We start from the raw sequence: 14506 nt of genomic DNA, 5'->3' as shown, positions 1-14506 counted from the left end.
CAGCCTCTGCTACCATCCCTGCAGACAAGCCAGCGGAGTGCCACAGGTCTGGGTCCTGTGTGTGCTCTGCCTGGCCACATTGGCACGTCCTCCGTTTCCCCCGAAGGCCCTCTTCTAGTTCTCTCCAAACCCCCCTCCTCCTCTGGGGTCTGGCGGTTCCCATTCATCTCTGCCATTCACCCTTCCCATCAGCAGGAACTCATGACCGCCTTCCAGAGCTCCAATCTGGAAGCATTCACATCCTGCCTGCCGTAGCCAGCTGACCACCCTCCTCCAGCCGGGTCGTCTGTACACCCTTGAGTGGAAATTGGCCCGTCAGGTTCTATGGCAAGTGTGGTTAGTCGGTGTGTGTTGTTGCATGGTCCCCGTCAAATACTCTTCCACCAGCCCCATGACACAGATTTTCCTGGAAATGATATTTCCGTGTCCCAGCTCAATCTCCCAGACCGCCTCTTTAGGACACACGAGATTGAGTCTGAACTCCATGTTCGATTTCCCCCTCACTCGAGGTTGGGGAGCACTTCTTTCCCTCAGCCAGGACCCAGGGCTGTACCAGCCTGAGACTCAGAGGGACAGATTTGTGTTTGAGTGAGGCAAGGGTGGTTCTGCCTGACACCCTTCCCGAAAGACCGGTGTTTTACTACACAAAAGGGGGTATGATGGTAGATTGGCCATTCAAGGTTGGTGACTGTGTGCCCCTGTGTGTGAATAAATGTAATCAGGGGTAATCTCCCTTGAGGGAGAAAGATGTGATTCAGGGAGTAAAGGGAGTAGAGGCTGGTCCAGGTTCTGGAAGGCATCGAATGAACAAAAGCAAGGGTCGGATCTGTTTTGTTCAAGGCTTGTCGTTAAATTCCCAAAACATGGGAGGGGGATGATGCAGAAGTCAGCAAACCCCACGAAAGGGTGTCGGGATGCTCGAAATGCTGGATTCGCTGGAGGTGGCTCTCGATCCTACTCTGTGATCCTATGATGTCTGACAACTACTGTGGGTGTGGATGGAATGAGATTGGGAAGGGTGGCTCCTCAGAGTAGCTCATCTTAGAATCAGGGGACCCATATATGAGGCCACCCAACATGAGCTACCCGGGACAGGGGCAGGATGGGCGCAGTGACGATGGGAAGTAAGGAGTGACTGCACCTGGACAATGGGGAGCACTTGGGTCCACCCTTCCCCCATATTCTCACCCTGGCTCCCTTCCAGAGCCCATGGCATGAGCTCAGGTGGACAGACCACAGGTGGGATGGGACAGTCACAGACCTCAGGGTCAGAAAAGAACGTTTGTGGGACTTAATCCTTCCCCTCAAACCCCTCCCTGGAGAAGGTGGGCTTGATTGCTGCCCAGGCCTCTGGCTTGATTCCTAGAATGTACCCAGTGCCCCACCCAGCCTGTACCAGGCTTATGTTCTAGCCCCTCTTGCTCCGGCACTGCTCCCCACTGAGCTGAGGCCATTACCAATGAGTGTGTGTGCACTTCGAGGAAACAGAGCTAGCTTAGACCTTGGACCTGCCTCTGACCAGTAGAGACAGTCATTCCAGGTCATGTGTCCCTGCAGACACTCTGGAGAGAGTGAAGCTAACTACAGGCTGGAGACAGCCATCACAGGAACTCGCTTCCCAGTGCACACTATGGATGTGAATAGAATGTTAACATGATTGTTAATAGAATGTTAATAGAAACCTTATTCAAAGTCACCCCAAACTGAAAGCAATCAAGATGTTATTCAACAGATGAACGAATAAAACCATACATATAAATGAAACATTTTTTAACAATACAAAGGAAGGAACTCTTGATACATGCAACAACTTGGATGAATCGCGAATGCATTATGCTAAATGAAAGAAGCCAGTCTCAAAATGTTACATACTGTGTCACTGTGTTTGTATAATAGTTGGAAAAGGTAAAACTATAGGGATGGGAAACAGATCACCAGTTATCAGAGGTTTGGGATGGGGGAGATGGTTTGACTACAAAGCAGCAGAATGAGGGAGATTTGGGGGCTGATGGAACTCTTTTGTATCCTGATTGTGGTGATAGTTACACAACTCAGTCCATGTGCTAAAACTCATGGTACTGAAAACAAAAAAGTTAATTTTACTATGTAATAAATCAAAATATATATAACTAAAAAAATTAAATGTGTCATACATAAAGGCTTGGGAATCATAATAGCATGCAAAATAGTACCAGCATTCTCAAAAGTGACATTGAAAGTCAGAAACCTTTTCAGCCTGAAATTATATATCAGCTATCAAATAAGCATGAAATTAAGGGTAATATTAAAGGTAATATTTGTTCATGCAAAGTCTTAAAAGAAATTATCACCCATGGTACCCGGAGAATGAGTCCCATCAAAACACTGTGGTAAACCAAGAACAATGAAGACATTAATTCTAGGAAGCAGAAGATCCCACTTAGGGGTTTGGTAAAGGAGTGTTCTAGGAGCAACACTCTAGGCAACCAATAAAGATTGAACCTGTGTCCAGGAAAATGATTTCCAACAACAAAGGAATGGACATAGTTGAAGATTGAGAAAATATTGCCAATAGGCCTATGACAGAAATGTAAGCTCTTGAGGGAAGGAACGTCATCAGTTTTTCTCAGTGATGTAGCACCATGTGTTAGAACAGTACCTTGTAAGCCCTCAATAGAGAATTGTTAAATGGAAAGGAGAGAAAGAGTGAATGCGAAGAGAGGAATTTTAGACAGCAAGTATACATCGACTCTTAAGGAGTTTTTATGTGAAGGTGAGCAGAGAAAAATGGTGTAGCTTGAAGGGAAATTGGAATCAAAAGAAGGTTTTCTTTAATTGGGAGAAACGACAACATACCTGTATGCTGATAGGAATGATCCAAAATAGAGAAAAATATTTATGAATGCGGGAAGTTTGTTTCTGATTGCCTGTATACTCTCAATGAAATGGGAAGCAAGGTCATCAGGTGAGAGCGAAGATGGTCCATGATCAGCAAGTACCCCCTCAACTACCCCGGATCATCTTGTGATCTTCTTCTTTCTTTTAAAGTTTTATTTATTTATTTACTTATTTGGCTGCGCTGGGACTCTGTTGCTGCGCGCGGGCTTTCTCTAGTTGCGGTTAGGAGTGCCTTTACACAGAAACACACATGAAACATGATTACGCAGCAATCAGTCGATGAAAATGTTGTGACCAGCGGATGGTAGGAACTTGAAATTATATTTCCCTTAGCAGCAATGTTTCAGGATTGCCTAATTCAGTGTTCATGGCAACTTTATAGACTGCAAATAACTATCATGATAATGAGAGTCTACTGTATATTCATTTGGTGGAAGAGTGTACAGCAATGAAAATGAACAATTGCCTGCCACGTGCGACAACAGGGATGAATCTCAGTTACACAGTATCACACGGGAGAAGTCAGAAACAACACAGATGATTCCATTTACATAAAGACCAAAGGATGCAGCAAAACCAACGTTGTTAGGAATATGAACCTATGTAGAAAATAACTAAAGAAAAGGAAGGGAATGATGAAGACAAAGGATAGAGGTTACTTCTGAGGAGGGTGAAGGGAAAGGAATTGGAGCTTGCATGCAAGGAACTTCTAAGGTTATGGTGACATTTGAAAAAACACTGCTATAAAAGTTTACTGAGGGAATGAATGACTCCCATATCTGTATCCTTCTCCAGCTTTGACCCCTCACTGGTGTTCCAGAACCAAATTTCTAAGTGCATTCTGGCTAATTCCACCTGCATGTCCTATAAGAAACACAAACTTAATGTATCCAAAATCCCATCATTTCCCTCCCAATCTTTCTTTACTTCCTGTGTCCTTATGCTCCCCACCACAAAGTCACTCAAAACGGAAATGTTAGTCATCTTGGACTTCTGCTTCCTCGTGGTGGCCATAGAAACATGCCCCTCCGATCCACTGCAGGGAACATAGTAGATTGGCAAGTGCCAGCTGCCACTTCTCTGGCACCACCATTGTTTGTGCCAAGATCCCACATCCTCTGGGTAGCTCCCAGCCAGTGACTGAGCATGGCAGGGGCATACTGCTTCAGGACAGGGACTCCTCTAAATGGCAGCTGTAGGTTGGGGACTCCACATGAGCCTGAACAAACCAAACTAAACTGAACGAAAGTTTAGTGTTAGAACGAAACTGCATCTGAGATTCTTCTTATCTGACCCTCCTTTCCCGCACGTCTCTCTTACAGACATCAGACCCGCATCGCACCCTGAAGAAGAAGACTCATTCCTGCTCCTTCTCCTTTATCCTTCACATGCCATTCTCCCATCATGTTCGTCCATGTCCAATCATGCCTTGGTGTCCGTATTTTTGGAGGCCCCAAACTAACAAAAGTGGTACCAGGAGTGGTCTGAGAAGTTAGCTATAAGATGGGGTTTATGGACCAGCTCACTCACTGCGCAAATGACAAAGAGTGTACCATTTTGAGTGTTATGTGGGGCATGGATAATCTCTAGCACAAGGTTACCTCCTGATTCCTTAAGGTTGTATCCATACGTACCTTGAAAAATATCCCAGTGGAGGGTCTTACTTGTGGCCTGTGAGATGATTCAGGCCTTTGAATGGTAGGGAGGGCAGAGGCGGCTGTTCATCACTGTTATACTGGCGCCCTGCAAAGACATAATGAGAAACTAAGGGACATTACCAAACAGTTAAGGGCCAAGTGTAAGATTCATGGGGTTTACTTGGTGGCTTACAAAATGCCCTTGCCTCCTGCAGAGACAGCTGAGTAGCTCACACATTATGTGATAACAATAAGTGCAGAACTCCAGAGATGTACACATCCTTGACAAACACAGGCCTGTTATGGGAAGGTCAGGGCCCTTTGTGGAGAAACTTCAGACTCTGAAATGTAGGCCGGGTATATTGGCATGGATGTCTCCAAACTTTGGCTTATCAGATCCAAACGTCCTGAGGCCTCAAAGCTTGCAGGGTGGCCCTTCCTTCCCCAGCAACAGCTAACACATGCCCTGTGCTGGTAGATGATACACGGTCTGCTCCCCAACAAAGTGACTGAGGCCTTTCCCAGGGAAACCCTCATCTCTTCTCCATAAACTCACTGGGATATGCCGAGTCTGATGAGGGGAAAAAGAAATTATACACCAAGAAATAACAAGCCTGTACTGGCAGGAGCAGGGCAGTATCCCTGGGATTGGATTTTGAGGGTGCTGGATCAAGTGGACAGGAATATAAGAGTGGATAAGCAAGTTTTACTGAGCGGAGGCACTTTCTCATGCCATGGGATTTAACACACGGGCAAGGACTCCCGGAGATGGAGGAAATTCACCGCCAGACTGGCCCTTTGAAACTTTGAGAAAGTGATGGCCCATAAGCAGAGAAGTGGAAATGCCTGCCTTGGATTGGCAGATGGCAGAGGAAGGAACAAAAAGGTTGAGTGATGCAGACATGCTAGAACGGACAGAAAAGGTGAGGCCAGTCACATGGCCTCATGGTTATGTCCCACTGTAGGGCTGAGGGGACACATCACTCACCAAAGCCATCAGGAGTATTCTGGTGACAGGGGCCCCAGCATCACTAGAAGTTTGCTGGTTGCTCCCCTCTGCAGGCCAATGCCAATGATGGAAGGAAAGTGGTCCCGACCTGGGCTCATTACCACCCATGGGAGCCAACGAATTCTGACATAATAGAGGGCAGAGGGCAGCTCTTAACCAAGAGATGCCAGCAGACCACATTTCCAGTAACGACCAGCAAGGTCAGAGGGGCAGTCAAGAGTGCCTGCTTGACCGGCAGAAAGCTGAGAAGATGGCTCAGACAGCATGGCTCCCTAGGGGCAACTACAGCCAGCAAAAGGCAAGAATGCAAGAGAAGGAGGGCCATCATCCCGCTACAAAGCCACAGTCTCCTGCTCAGTTCCTGGTCCTGAGCCAATTCAGAGACCGGCCCCACTGAAGAGGTGGATGAGTCCTGAGGAGGAAGGATCCAGAAAAAAGGCAGTGGGTTATGACCGTCCCTAAAGAGAATGACTGCCATTTCTCAGGTGACTGTACCCCGAGGCTAGAAAAAGACCCAGACACTTCTACTACTACTGGACACAGGATCTGAGCTGACATTGATCCAGGAGGCCCAAAGTGTCGTGATGGGGCCTCATTAGAATGGGGCTTATGAGGCCCTGACATTAAAAGGAGACCAGTTCACAGTGAGCTGAAGGGGTCCCTGGACCAAAATAGCGGTCATTTCTCCAGTCCCCAAGCTGATAATGATAAGTGATACACTTGGCAGTTGGAGCAATGACTTCCACATTGGGTCACTGCTCTGTGGGGTAAGAGCTATCCCGGTGGGGAAAGCCAAGAGGAACCTCTGACACTGGCTCCCACCCCAGGCCAAGAGAGTAAGTCAAAACCAGTATTGGATCCTGGTGAGCATAGGGGGCTAAAGCAGAGATTAGTGACATCATTGGAGACGTATGGGATGCAGGGGAAGAGGAGGTAGGAGAGCCACAGGGACGAAGAGAGTGGAGAAGGTGAGAAGAAGTTCCGGGAGTCTCTCTCTGAGGGAGGGAGGAAGGGAATGGAAATGGTGAGAGGGGAGATGGAGGCTTCCACTGAATCCACTGCTAATGTTTCCTAGGGTGCTGGTGGATGCAGGAGATTTTGCTATATCCTTCCTTATCCATTTTAACATATCTGAAAGAGCACACCATGACTTAAAAAGTCACTGGGAGAAGTGGAAGCGGGCGGTATCCACAAACGGGCAGGCACCATCGGGGGCAGGCTCGAGGAGGAGGATTGCAGATTTACAGTGCACCCAATCTCCCCTGCTCTGAAACTTCCCCAGCATGGCCAGCTTCTCAGGTGCAGACCCAGAAAACTGTGCCTTTGAGTTCCACAGGCAACAGGGGTTCAGACACCACAGGACTCTCCAGGAGGTCAGCCAGAGCAGGATGCAGGAGAGAGAGACTGAAGAAAGAGGAGTATGAACGGGAAGGAGCAGAAGGAAGGTATGGGAGGAATGGAGCGGTGTCAGAGTAGGAGTTGGGTGGCAGACAAGGGAAATTCTAACACCCATGGGCCGTATAGAAACCAAGGGAGGCACCACTCCCCAGACATCAGTACTGCTCAGCTCAGGGGAGCTGAGAACTGACAGTTCCAAGAAAAATTGAGAGACACCTGGCTATCCACACCCACCGCCATCACAACTGGTAGGCCTTGGTTGTGCGTCCTTCAAAACTTTGAAACATACTTGTACATATACTTAAATGAATTCTCATATATTACATAGGATTGACTGGTGTGTGTGCGTGTGCCCACGCACGCAAGTGATTTAACTTACAAATGTGAATCCAAAGCCATCGTTCTGCAACTTGCAGTTTGAAGTCAGGCGGATGCTTTCGAAAGCTGTGAGAATGGCCTGATGCATTCCGTTGGACTGCCACGCTTTATGCTACTGGATGCTAAGCCACGTTGCATTCATCCATTTCCTTACTGACGGGAATTTGGAGTGTTCCCAGTTTTTCCCGTCACCAACACCCTTGTGCATGTGTTCTTGTACACTACAGGTACCAGCGTGTCTCCGGAAGAAGTACCAGGCAGCGGACTTGCAGGAGCATAGAGGAAATAGATTCTTTTTTCCTTCCTTTTAAAGATCTTGGGCTAAAAGCAAGGACTCTGGAGTCAGATTGATTGGTTTCAATCCTGCCGCTGATCCCCACGAGCCGAATGACCTTGGGCCAGTGGCCGAACCTCTCAGTGCCTGTTTCCTCACCGGTAAGAGGCCAGTAATAGTTGGTACTATAGTTAAAGGCGTGTCACGCGGATGCATTATTATTTATGCCCAGCGCTTAGAAGAGTGCCAGGCACAGAGTCCGTGCCAGGCACAGAGTCCGTGCCAGCACTAAGTTGCTTGCAATGGATTCTGCCAAATTACCTCCCAAATGCGTCTCTTGCACCACCGCCACAGGGGTTTGCTCCTAAGCTCTCCCACCCTCGGAATGGTTAAGCTCTTTGAAGGCTGTCAACCTAGTGTGTGAAACCCGATTCGTGGTTTTAGTTCACATCTCCAGGATCAGCGGTGGGGAGCATCTTTTGGGGCGTAACTGGCCACTGCGATTTCCTCTTCTTTGAATTTGCCTCAGAGAGGGCGAAGGGCTGATGGAGCGAGGCCAACCCCAAGTCTATCCGGCAAACCCGCCTGCCAATAATGTCTGCTGAGCCACATTTGATGGAGCAGTTGAGACAGAGACCTTACAGAACGAAAATACGATCCCTTTGCTCTCTGGCCGACCCCAGATCACTGACTGCGGGACTCCTGTGCCCATTCTACTGTTGGGTCGTAAGGCTTGCGGTGGAAGGGAGGCTGGCAAATGCTTTCGGCGCGTGCTAGGCATCCAGCGCCTCCATCTTGACGTTTCATCCTCACCACCCCTGGATCCCAGCACCCTCACTCCCTGACGCCCTCGACCCCCTGTATAGATGGGAACCGGAGACTCACAGCTGTGACTCTAACCGGAAAGGGGAGGCCGGACAGGAGGAGGCGGGCCCAGAGGCTTGACAGAGGGAAGCACTCCCACCATCCCCTTCACCAGCCAACTGCCCGGACCGCCCACGGGCTTGCGAGCAAACCAGAGGCCCTCGACCCCATTGGTTAGGCTTCGAGGGGGCGGGCGAACAAGGCGCCCGCTGGTTGGCGGGGGCCTGACCAATGAGGAGGCTGCTGCGGGGCCGTGGGAGGCGCGCTGAAAGTGGCGCGTCCTTTCTTTTGAGGCGAGCTCGTGCGGCGCGTGAGGTGGCTGACGCTGCCTTCTGAGCGCCGCACGCCTACACCGCCGTGACCGCGACCGCGACTCGGGCCATCGACCGTCGCCCCGGTTCCGGGGCCGCCCGGGTCGTGACATGAGCTCCCCGGATGAGGTGTCTGTGTGGAGAAGGCGTGTCCGCCCAAAGGGCAGGGAGCGGGCCGGCGTCCGCGCGGCCGGCCCCGCAGTCCCGCGGGGACCCGAACCAGGTCCCAAGCCTGGGGAGCCGCGGAGCGGCGAGGGCGGAGGCCGCTCCCTGGACCCCGAGGGCTCCCGGTCGAAGCGGGAGATGCTGGAAGCGCGAGGGCCTGTGCTGTGGGGCTGCGAAGGCGGACCTGGCTCCCCAGATGACCACGCGAGGGACCTCCTGGACCTGATCGAGGAGTCTGAGGAGGCCGAGGAGGCCAACCTGCAGCAGCTGACCGACCAGGATGTGCTGGGCGTCCGCAGATACCCGGACCCCGAGGGCTTCGAGTCTGAGCGGGAGATGCTGGAAGCGCGAGGGCCGGTGCTGTGGGGCCACGAAGGCGGACCTGGCTCCCCAGATGTCCACGCGAGGGACCTCCTGGACCTGATCGAGGAGTCTGAGGAGGCCAAGGAAGCCAACCTGCAGCAGCAGACCGACCAGGACGCGCTGGGCGTCCGCAGATACCCGACCCCGGAGAGCTCCACCGCCTTCGAAGAGTCCACCGTGTTGACACTGAGCTACGAGGAAGTTCCCGGCGGTCGAGGAGAGCCCGGCCAGAGCTGTGGGGAGGCGCCGACGGCTCCAGCCAGCCCTCTCCAGTTCAGTGGGCCTGAAGCGTGCCGAGCCTTGGGGAACCCTAAGAGAGGCACTAAGCGTAGGTTGAACGTGGCTGCGGATCGCCAGCGGCGCTCCGCGGAAGGCCTGACCTGGCTGCTGTCCGACTCCGAGTCCTCAGATGAATTCAGTGAGACACAGCTGATGACGGTGAGCACTTACCCCAGAGGAGGAGGCCAGGCCAAGCCCAGCAGACCCGAGGATCCCGGGGACACTCCCAGACACTCGAAGTTCCAAGCCAGGGAGAATTTCCTTCACGTGACAGGCTCTTCCCTGTCGTCGGCTCCGCGAGGACTCTCTTCGGTTGTGGAAAGGCAGGGCGTGGGAGAGCAGGGCATCTCTTCCCCTAAGAAAATGCAGAGCGTGCTGTGGGGGAAGGGGGGCAGCAAGCCCAGCTACCCGGGAGCTGCTGCTGCTGCTGCTGCTGCTTCTGCTTCTGCTTCTGCTGCTGCTGCAGGTGGCCTGCCGCGGGTCACTCCTAGGAAGAACGGAGCCCAGGAGAAGAAATCCGTCGGGGGAGCATCCAAACTTGCCCTGGGGGGAACCTTCCGTTCCCGGGGGCAGCGAATCTCGGCAACTCCCGTGGAACCGGCCACCTTCCCCCCAATCTCTGGTATTCCGCAGCCTGGGAGACCCAAGAGTTATACCTTACTCCTTTCGGGAACCAAACAGTCCAAGCACAGCGGCGCTGGGAAGAAATCCGTGGTCAGTTGGGCAAGGGAGTCTGAGGCGGTGTCGGAAGAAGATAAGGACACAAATAGAGACCCAGCCCCAAAGGGCCAGGTGAGTAGGCCATGCTCCTCCTCTCTCCCCACTCTTCCCCACCCCCACAGCACCCAGGGCACACGTCTTCACCCATGCTGCCTCTGTCCACTCCTCAGAGGTCAGCATTGGGTGCCCCTCGGTCACTGGGTCATTACGATGCCAGATCGGGCTCCTTTTCCTAGGGACAAACATTAAGGTAGCACTTCGGGTATCCTGGGCCCGGTTCTCCACCCTTGGCCTCTTTCCAGCCTCCTCTGAGAGACTTGGGCTGGGATGGAAGGGAGGGCTGGTAGCTGAATTGGGTAGGGGGATCCCTTAAAAGCTTCCCCGGAAAGCCTCAGCATTTAGACTCACTAGCTTCCCGAATCCTCCTTCCTAGCTGTTCCCCAGACCTTCCTTGCAGGGGGCCTGGGCTTTCTCAGTGTCCCACTGTTGTCCCTAGATCAGCTCTGCCTGCTGGCCTGGGGATGACAGAGGGTGAAAGTGCTAATGAGATCAGCCTTTCAATTCCCTTCCCAATTCCCTGCCTCACCCTGGCGGGAATCACACATCTCTCTCCCTCTCACTCTCTCTCCCTCTCTCGCTCTCTCCCACACACACACACACATACACACACACACACACACACACACACACACACATCCTTAGTCCAAATCGGTGAGAAATTTTTGTTTCAGCTGCTAACTCACAGGCCAGGGACATCTTGTCTGCGCATGCATCGTAGAAAAGCCAGCAGTGGCGACGTCAACACCCGAAGCCCCCAAGATCCAGGAAACTCAGAACCCTTGGCCCTGAACCGGGGAGAAGTCATGCCCAGGGGGCCTGCCCCCTCAGGTGAGTGTCGTGGGTTTGATATGAGGGGAGGGAAGAGGGGTTGAGGACAGAAACCTCTGCCTCTGTCTCAGCTGGGGGCACAGCCTTGCTCCCAGGCAGCTTCTCCCACAGGAGACGGGGTGCTGGCAGGGCTGGCCTTGAGCCACATCATCCTCTGTGTGGGATTTATGCGTCCGGGGTGAACGGTGGCAGTGCCCCAAACAGCTGTTCCGGGTGTAGACTTGCAGGGGAACAGCCTTTTCTGTTAAGTCCTGTTCGGCCACATTGCTCTCCCAAGTGCTGGCTGTGGCTGCAGCTCTGGGAGGGTCGAATCCAGAGCCACATTGTTTGGGGACCACAATGGCGAAATGGCTGCCCCCGGGGAACAGGGGAGGCAGGCCCAGAGACAAGGTTCCAGCCGCTGGGGAGAGCAGGGGCGGCTGGTTGCCAGCAGAGGGTGGTGCTGCCTCACCTCACTTTAGAGCCCCCTTGGCCCTTTCCACCTCACTGGGAGCCTGGGAAGCTGGATTGTGTGTCCTTTCCCTCTCAGGTGACCGGGAGCCACTTGACCATCCCCCAAGACCGGAAACGCAGCAGCAGCCACTGGGAACGCCCTGCTGTCCTTGGGTAATGCTTCCTCTGCATCCTGGAAATGCAGGCCCAAACTCGAGGGTGGGATCTGGGTCCAAGTTCAGCTGACATGTGTGGGCGACCCCTCCCCTGCCCCCATCACGTACCCCACGGAGGGAGCCCACCTTCTTTCCACTGAGGAGCCCTTGCCAGTCTAACCACCCGGCTTTGGGGTGGAGGGCCCGGGGGAGTGGAGAAGGTGGAGGAGAGAGGAGGCCAGAGTATACTAATCATTTCTCTTCCTCCTCTGTCTGCTGGCCTAGTGTCTCGAGCTAAAGAGAGAAGTAGACGAACTTAAGGAGCAACTTGGTATGAGGAACCAGGGCCGGAGAGCGGTGTCTTAGTGCAGAACCCGGGTGGGCACCTGGGGTGGGGGTGGGCTGCAGGTGCGGTGGGCCTGGCAGGGACGATCATCCCTGTGGGGAGGAGAACCTCTCAGGCCTCGCCCTGGAGCTGGCTGTGCATGTACAGCTAGGCGTGTGTACAAATAGCAAAGTACTGTCTGGACTGCATGCACACTTTGACAACCAGACCAGTCCTAGGGAATGTCCTTCTGATAGGACTTTTAGAGATGCCTCGTTGATTTTTCCCTTGAACTGCTGCTTGGTGTGGCTTCTAAGGTTCTTGTTGGATTGTTTGTTTGTGTGTGTGACAACTTCTGAGTGGTTGTGGCACGGCCCACAGCATGAGAGCTGGTGGCACACTTTGTTTCCCTTTAGGAACCGGTTCCACATTCAATTTGGGTGTTAGGGAGTGATCAGGCCCAGAGCTCTTTGCATCAGGTCTGGAGGGGTTTAAGGCTTCAGGGCTAGGCGGTTCCTCAGGGGGATGGGGGACAGGCTTCTATATCCCTGTGTCTGGAGCGCCTGGTAATGCCTGTCCCTGTTGCAGCCGCCATGCAGTACCTGGCTGACAAGTCGCAGACCCTTTGAAGTGAGTGTTACACACACCGTACCCCTTCCCACAGTCCTGGCTGTTGAGCAGGACTGAGGGCTGGCCCAGGCTTGAGGCTCTTCCCTGACTCTGCTGTTTCACATGTTGAGCCCAGCGTCTTCCTGCAAGAGGAGCAGCTGGTACCTTTGGGGCCCTGGAGCTGTGGCCAAGCTCGTTCGCTCCTGTGCTGCCTCACCTAGGGCTTCCTCTCCCCCTTGTTTTGCCCCCGCCCCGCCCCAGTTTCACAGCAGTTTCCAATTAAAGTACCTCTCATATTGTGTGTTCTGCCTTCTCTCTGGAGGGGTAGGGGTCGGGGTCGGGGTAGGGGCCTGGGGCGGGGCGCTGCTCCACTTCAGAGCCTTTTCCAGAACGGTATCTCTGGCATCCTGTGGTGGGGACTCTGGGCCAGCCTCTGCTACCATCCCTGCAGACAAGCCAGCGGAGTGCCACAGGTCTGGGTCCTGTGTGTGCTCTGCCTGGCCACATTGGCACGTCCTCCGTTTCCCCCGAAGGCCCTCTTCTAGTTCTCTCCAAACCCCCCTCCTCCTCTGGGGTCTGGCGGTTCCCATTCATCTCTGCCATTCACCCTTCCCATCAGCAGGAACTCATGACCGCCTTCCAGAGCTCCAATCTGGAAGCATTCACATCCTGCCTGCCGTAGCCAGCTGACCACCGTCCTCCAGCCGGGTCGTCTGTACACCCTTGAGTGGAAATTGGCCCGTCAGGTTCTATGGCAAGTGTGGTTAGTCGGTGTGTGTTGTTGCATGGTCCCCGTCAAATACTCTTCCACCAGCCCCATGACACAGATTTTCCTGGAAATGATATTTCCGTGTCCCAGCTCAATCTCACAGATTGCCTTTTTAGAACACACGAGATTGAGTCTGAACTCCATGTTCGATTTCCCCCTCACTCGAGGTTGGGGAGCACTTCCTTCCCTCAACCAGGACCCAGGGCTGTACCAGCCTGAGACTCAGAGGGACAGATTTGTGTTTGAGTGAGGCAAGGGTGGTTCTGCCTGACAGCCTTCCCGAAAGACCAGTGTTTTACTACACAAAAGCGTGTATGATGGTAGATTGGCCATTCAAGGTTGGTGACTGTGTGTCCCTGTGTGTGAATAAATGTAATCAGGGGTAATCTCCCTTGAGGGAGAAAGATGTGATTCAGGGAGTAAAGGGAGTAGAGGCTGGTCCAGGTTCTGGAAGGCATCGAATGAACAAAAGCAAGAGTCGGATCTGTTTTGTTCAAGGCTTGTCGTTAAATTCCCAAAACATGGGAGGGGGATGATGCAGAAGTCACCAAACCCCACGACAGGGTGTCGGGATGCTCGAAATGTTGGATTCGCTGGAGGTGGCTCTCGATCCTACTCTGTGATCCTATGATGTCTGACAACTACTGTGGGTGTGGATGGAATGAGAATGGGAAGGGTGGCTCCTCAGAGTAGCTCATCTTAGAATCAGGGGACCCATATATGAGGCCACCCAACATGAGCTACCCGGGACAGGGGCAGGATGGGTGCAGTGACGATGGGAAGTAAGGAGTGACTGCACCTGGACAATGGGGAGCACTTGGGTCCACCCTTCCCCCATATTCTCACCCTGACTCCCTTCCAGAGTCCATGGCATGAGCTCAGGTGGACAGACCACAGGTGGGATGGGACAGTCACAGACCTCAGGGTCAGAAAAGAACGTTCGTGGGACTTAATCCTTCCCCTCAAACCCCTCCCTGGAGAAGGTGGGCTTGATTGCTGCCCAGGCCTCTGGCTTGATTCCTAGAATGTACCCAGTGCCCCACCCAGCCTGTA

The 14506-nt window shown here is 52.9% G+C and overlaps 1 protein-coding gene across 1 annotated transcript; it reads left to right on the top strand.

The window, feature by feature from the left end:
* The first annotated feature begins 8859 nt into the window (after positions 1-8859).
* Positions 8860-12704, top strand: LOC136142139 (uncharacterized protein CXorf49 homolog). Its single transcript, XM_065900187.1, has 5 exons — positions 8860-10347; positions 11007-11163; positions 11693-11769; positions 12036-12081; positions 12664-12704. The coding sequence occupies exons 1-5, from the start codon at positions 8860-8862 to the stop codon at positions 12702-12704; spliced, it is 1809 nt and encodes a 602-aa protein (XP_065756259.1).
* Positions 12705-14506: the final 1802 nt, after the last annotated feature.

The sequence above is a fragment of the Phocoena phocoena genome, chromosome X (genome assembly GCF_963924675.1).
Source record: "Phocoena phocoena chromosome X, mPhoPho1.1, whole genome shotgun sequence".
Taxonomy (NCBI): Eukaryota; Metazoa; Chordata; class Mammalia; order Artiodactyla; family Phocoenidae; genus Phocoena; species Phocoena phocoena.
This window is presented reverse-complemented; position numbering and strand designations above follow the sequence as displayed.

Coding starts and splice junctions, on each gene's coding strand:
- LOC136142139 (XM_065900187.1), top strand. CDS start 8,860: ATGAGCTCCCCGGATGAGGTGTCTGTGTGGAGAAGGCGTGTCCGCCCA. Junction 11,164..11,692: donor CAGGGGGCCTGCCCCCTCAG/GTGAGTGTCGTG, acceptor TTTCCCTCTCAG/GTGACCGGGAGCCACTTGAC. Junction 11,770..12,035: donor GAACGCCCTGCTGTCCTTGG/GTAATGCTTCCT, acceptor CTGCTGGCCTAG/TGTCTCGAGCTAAAGAGAGA.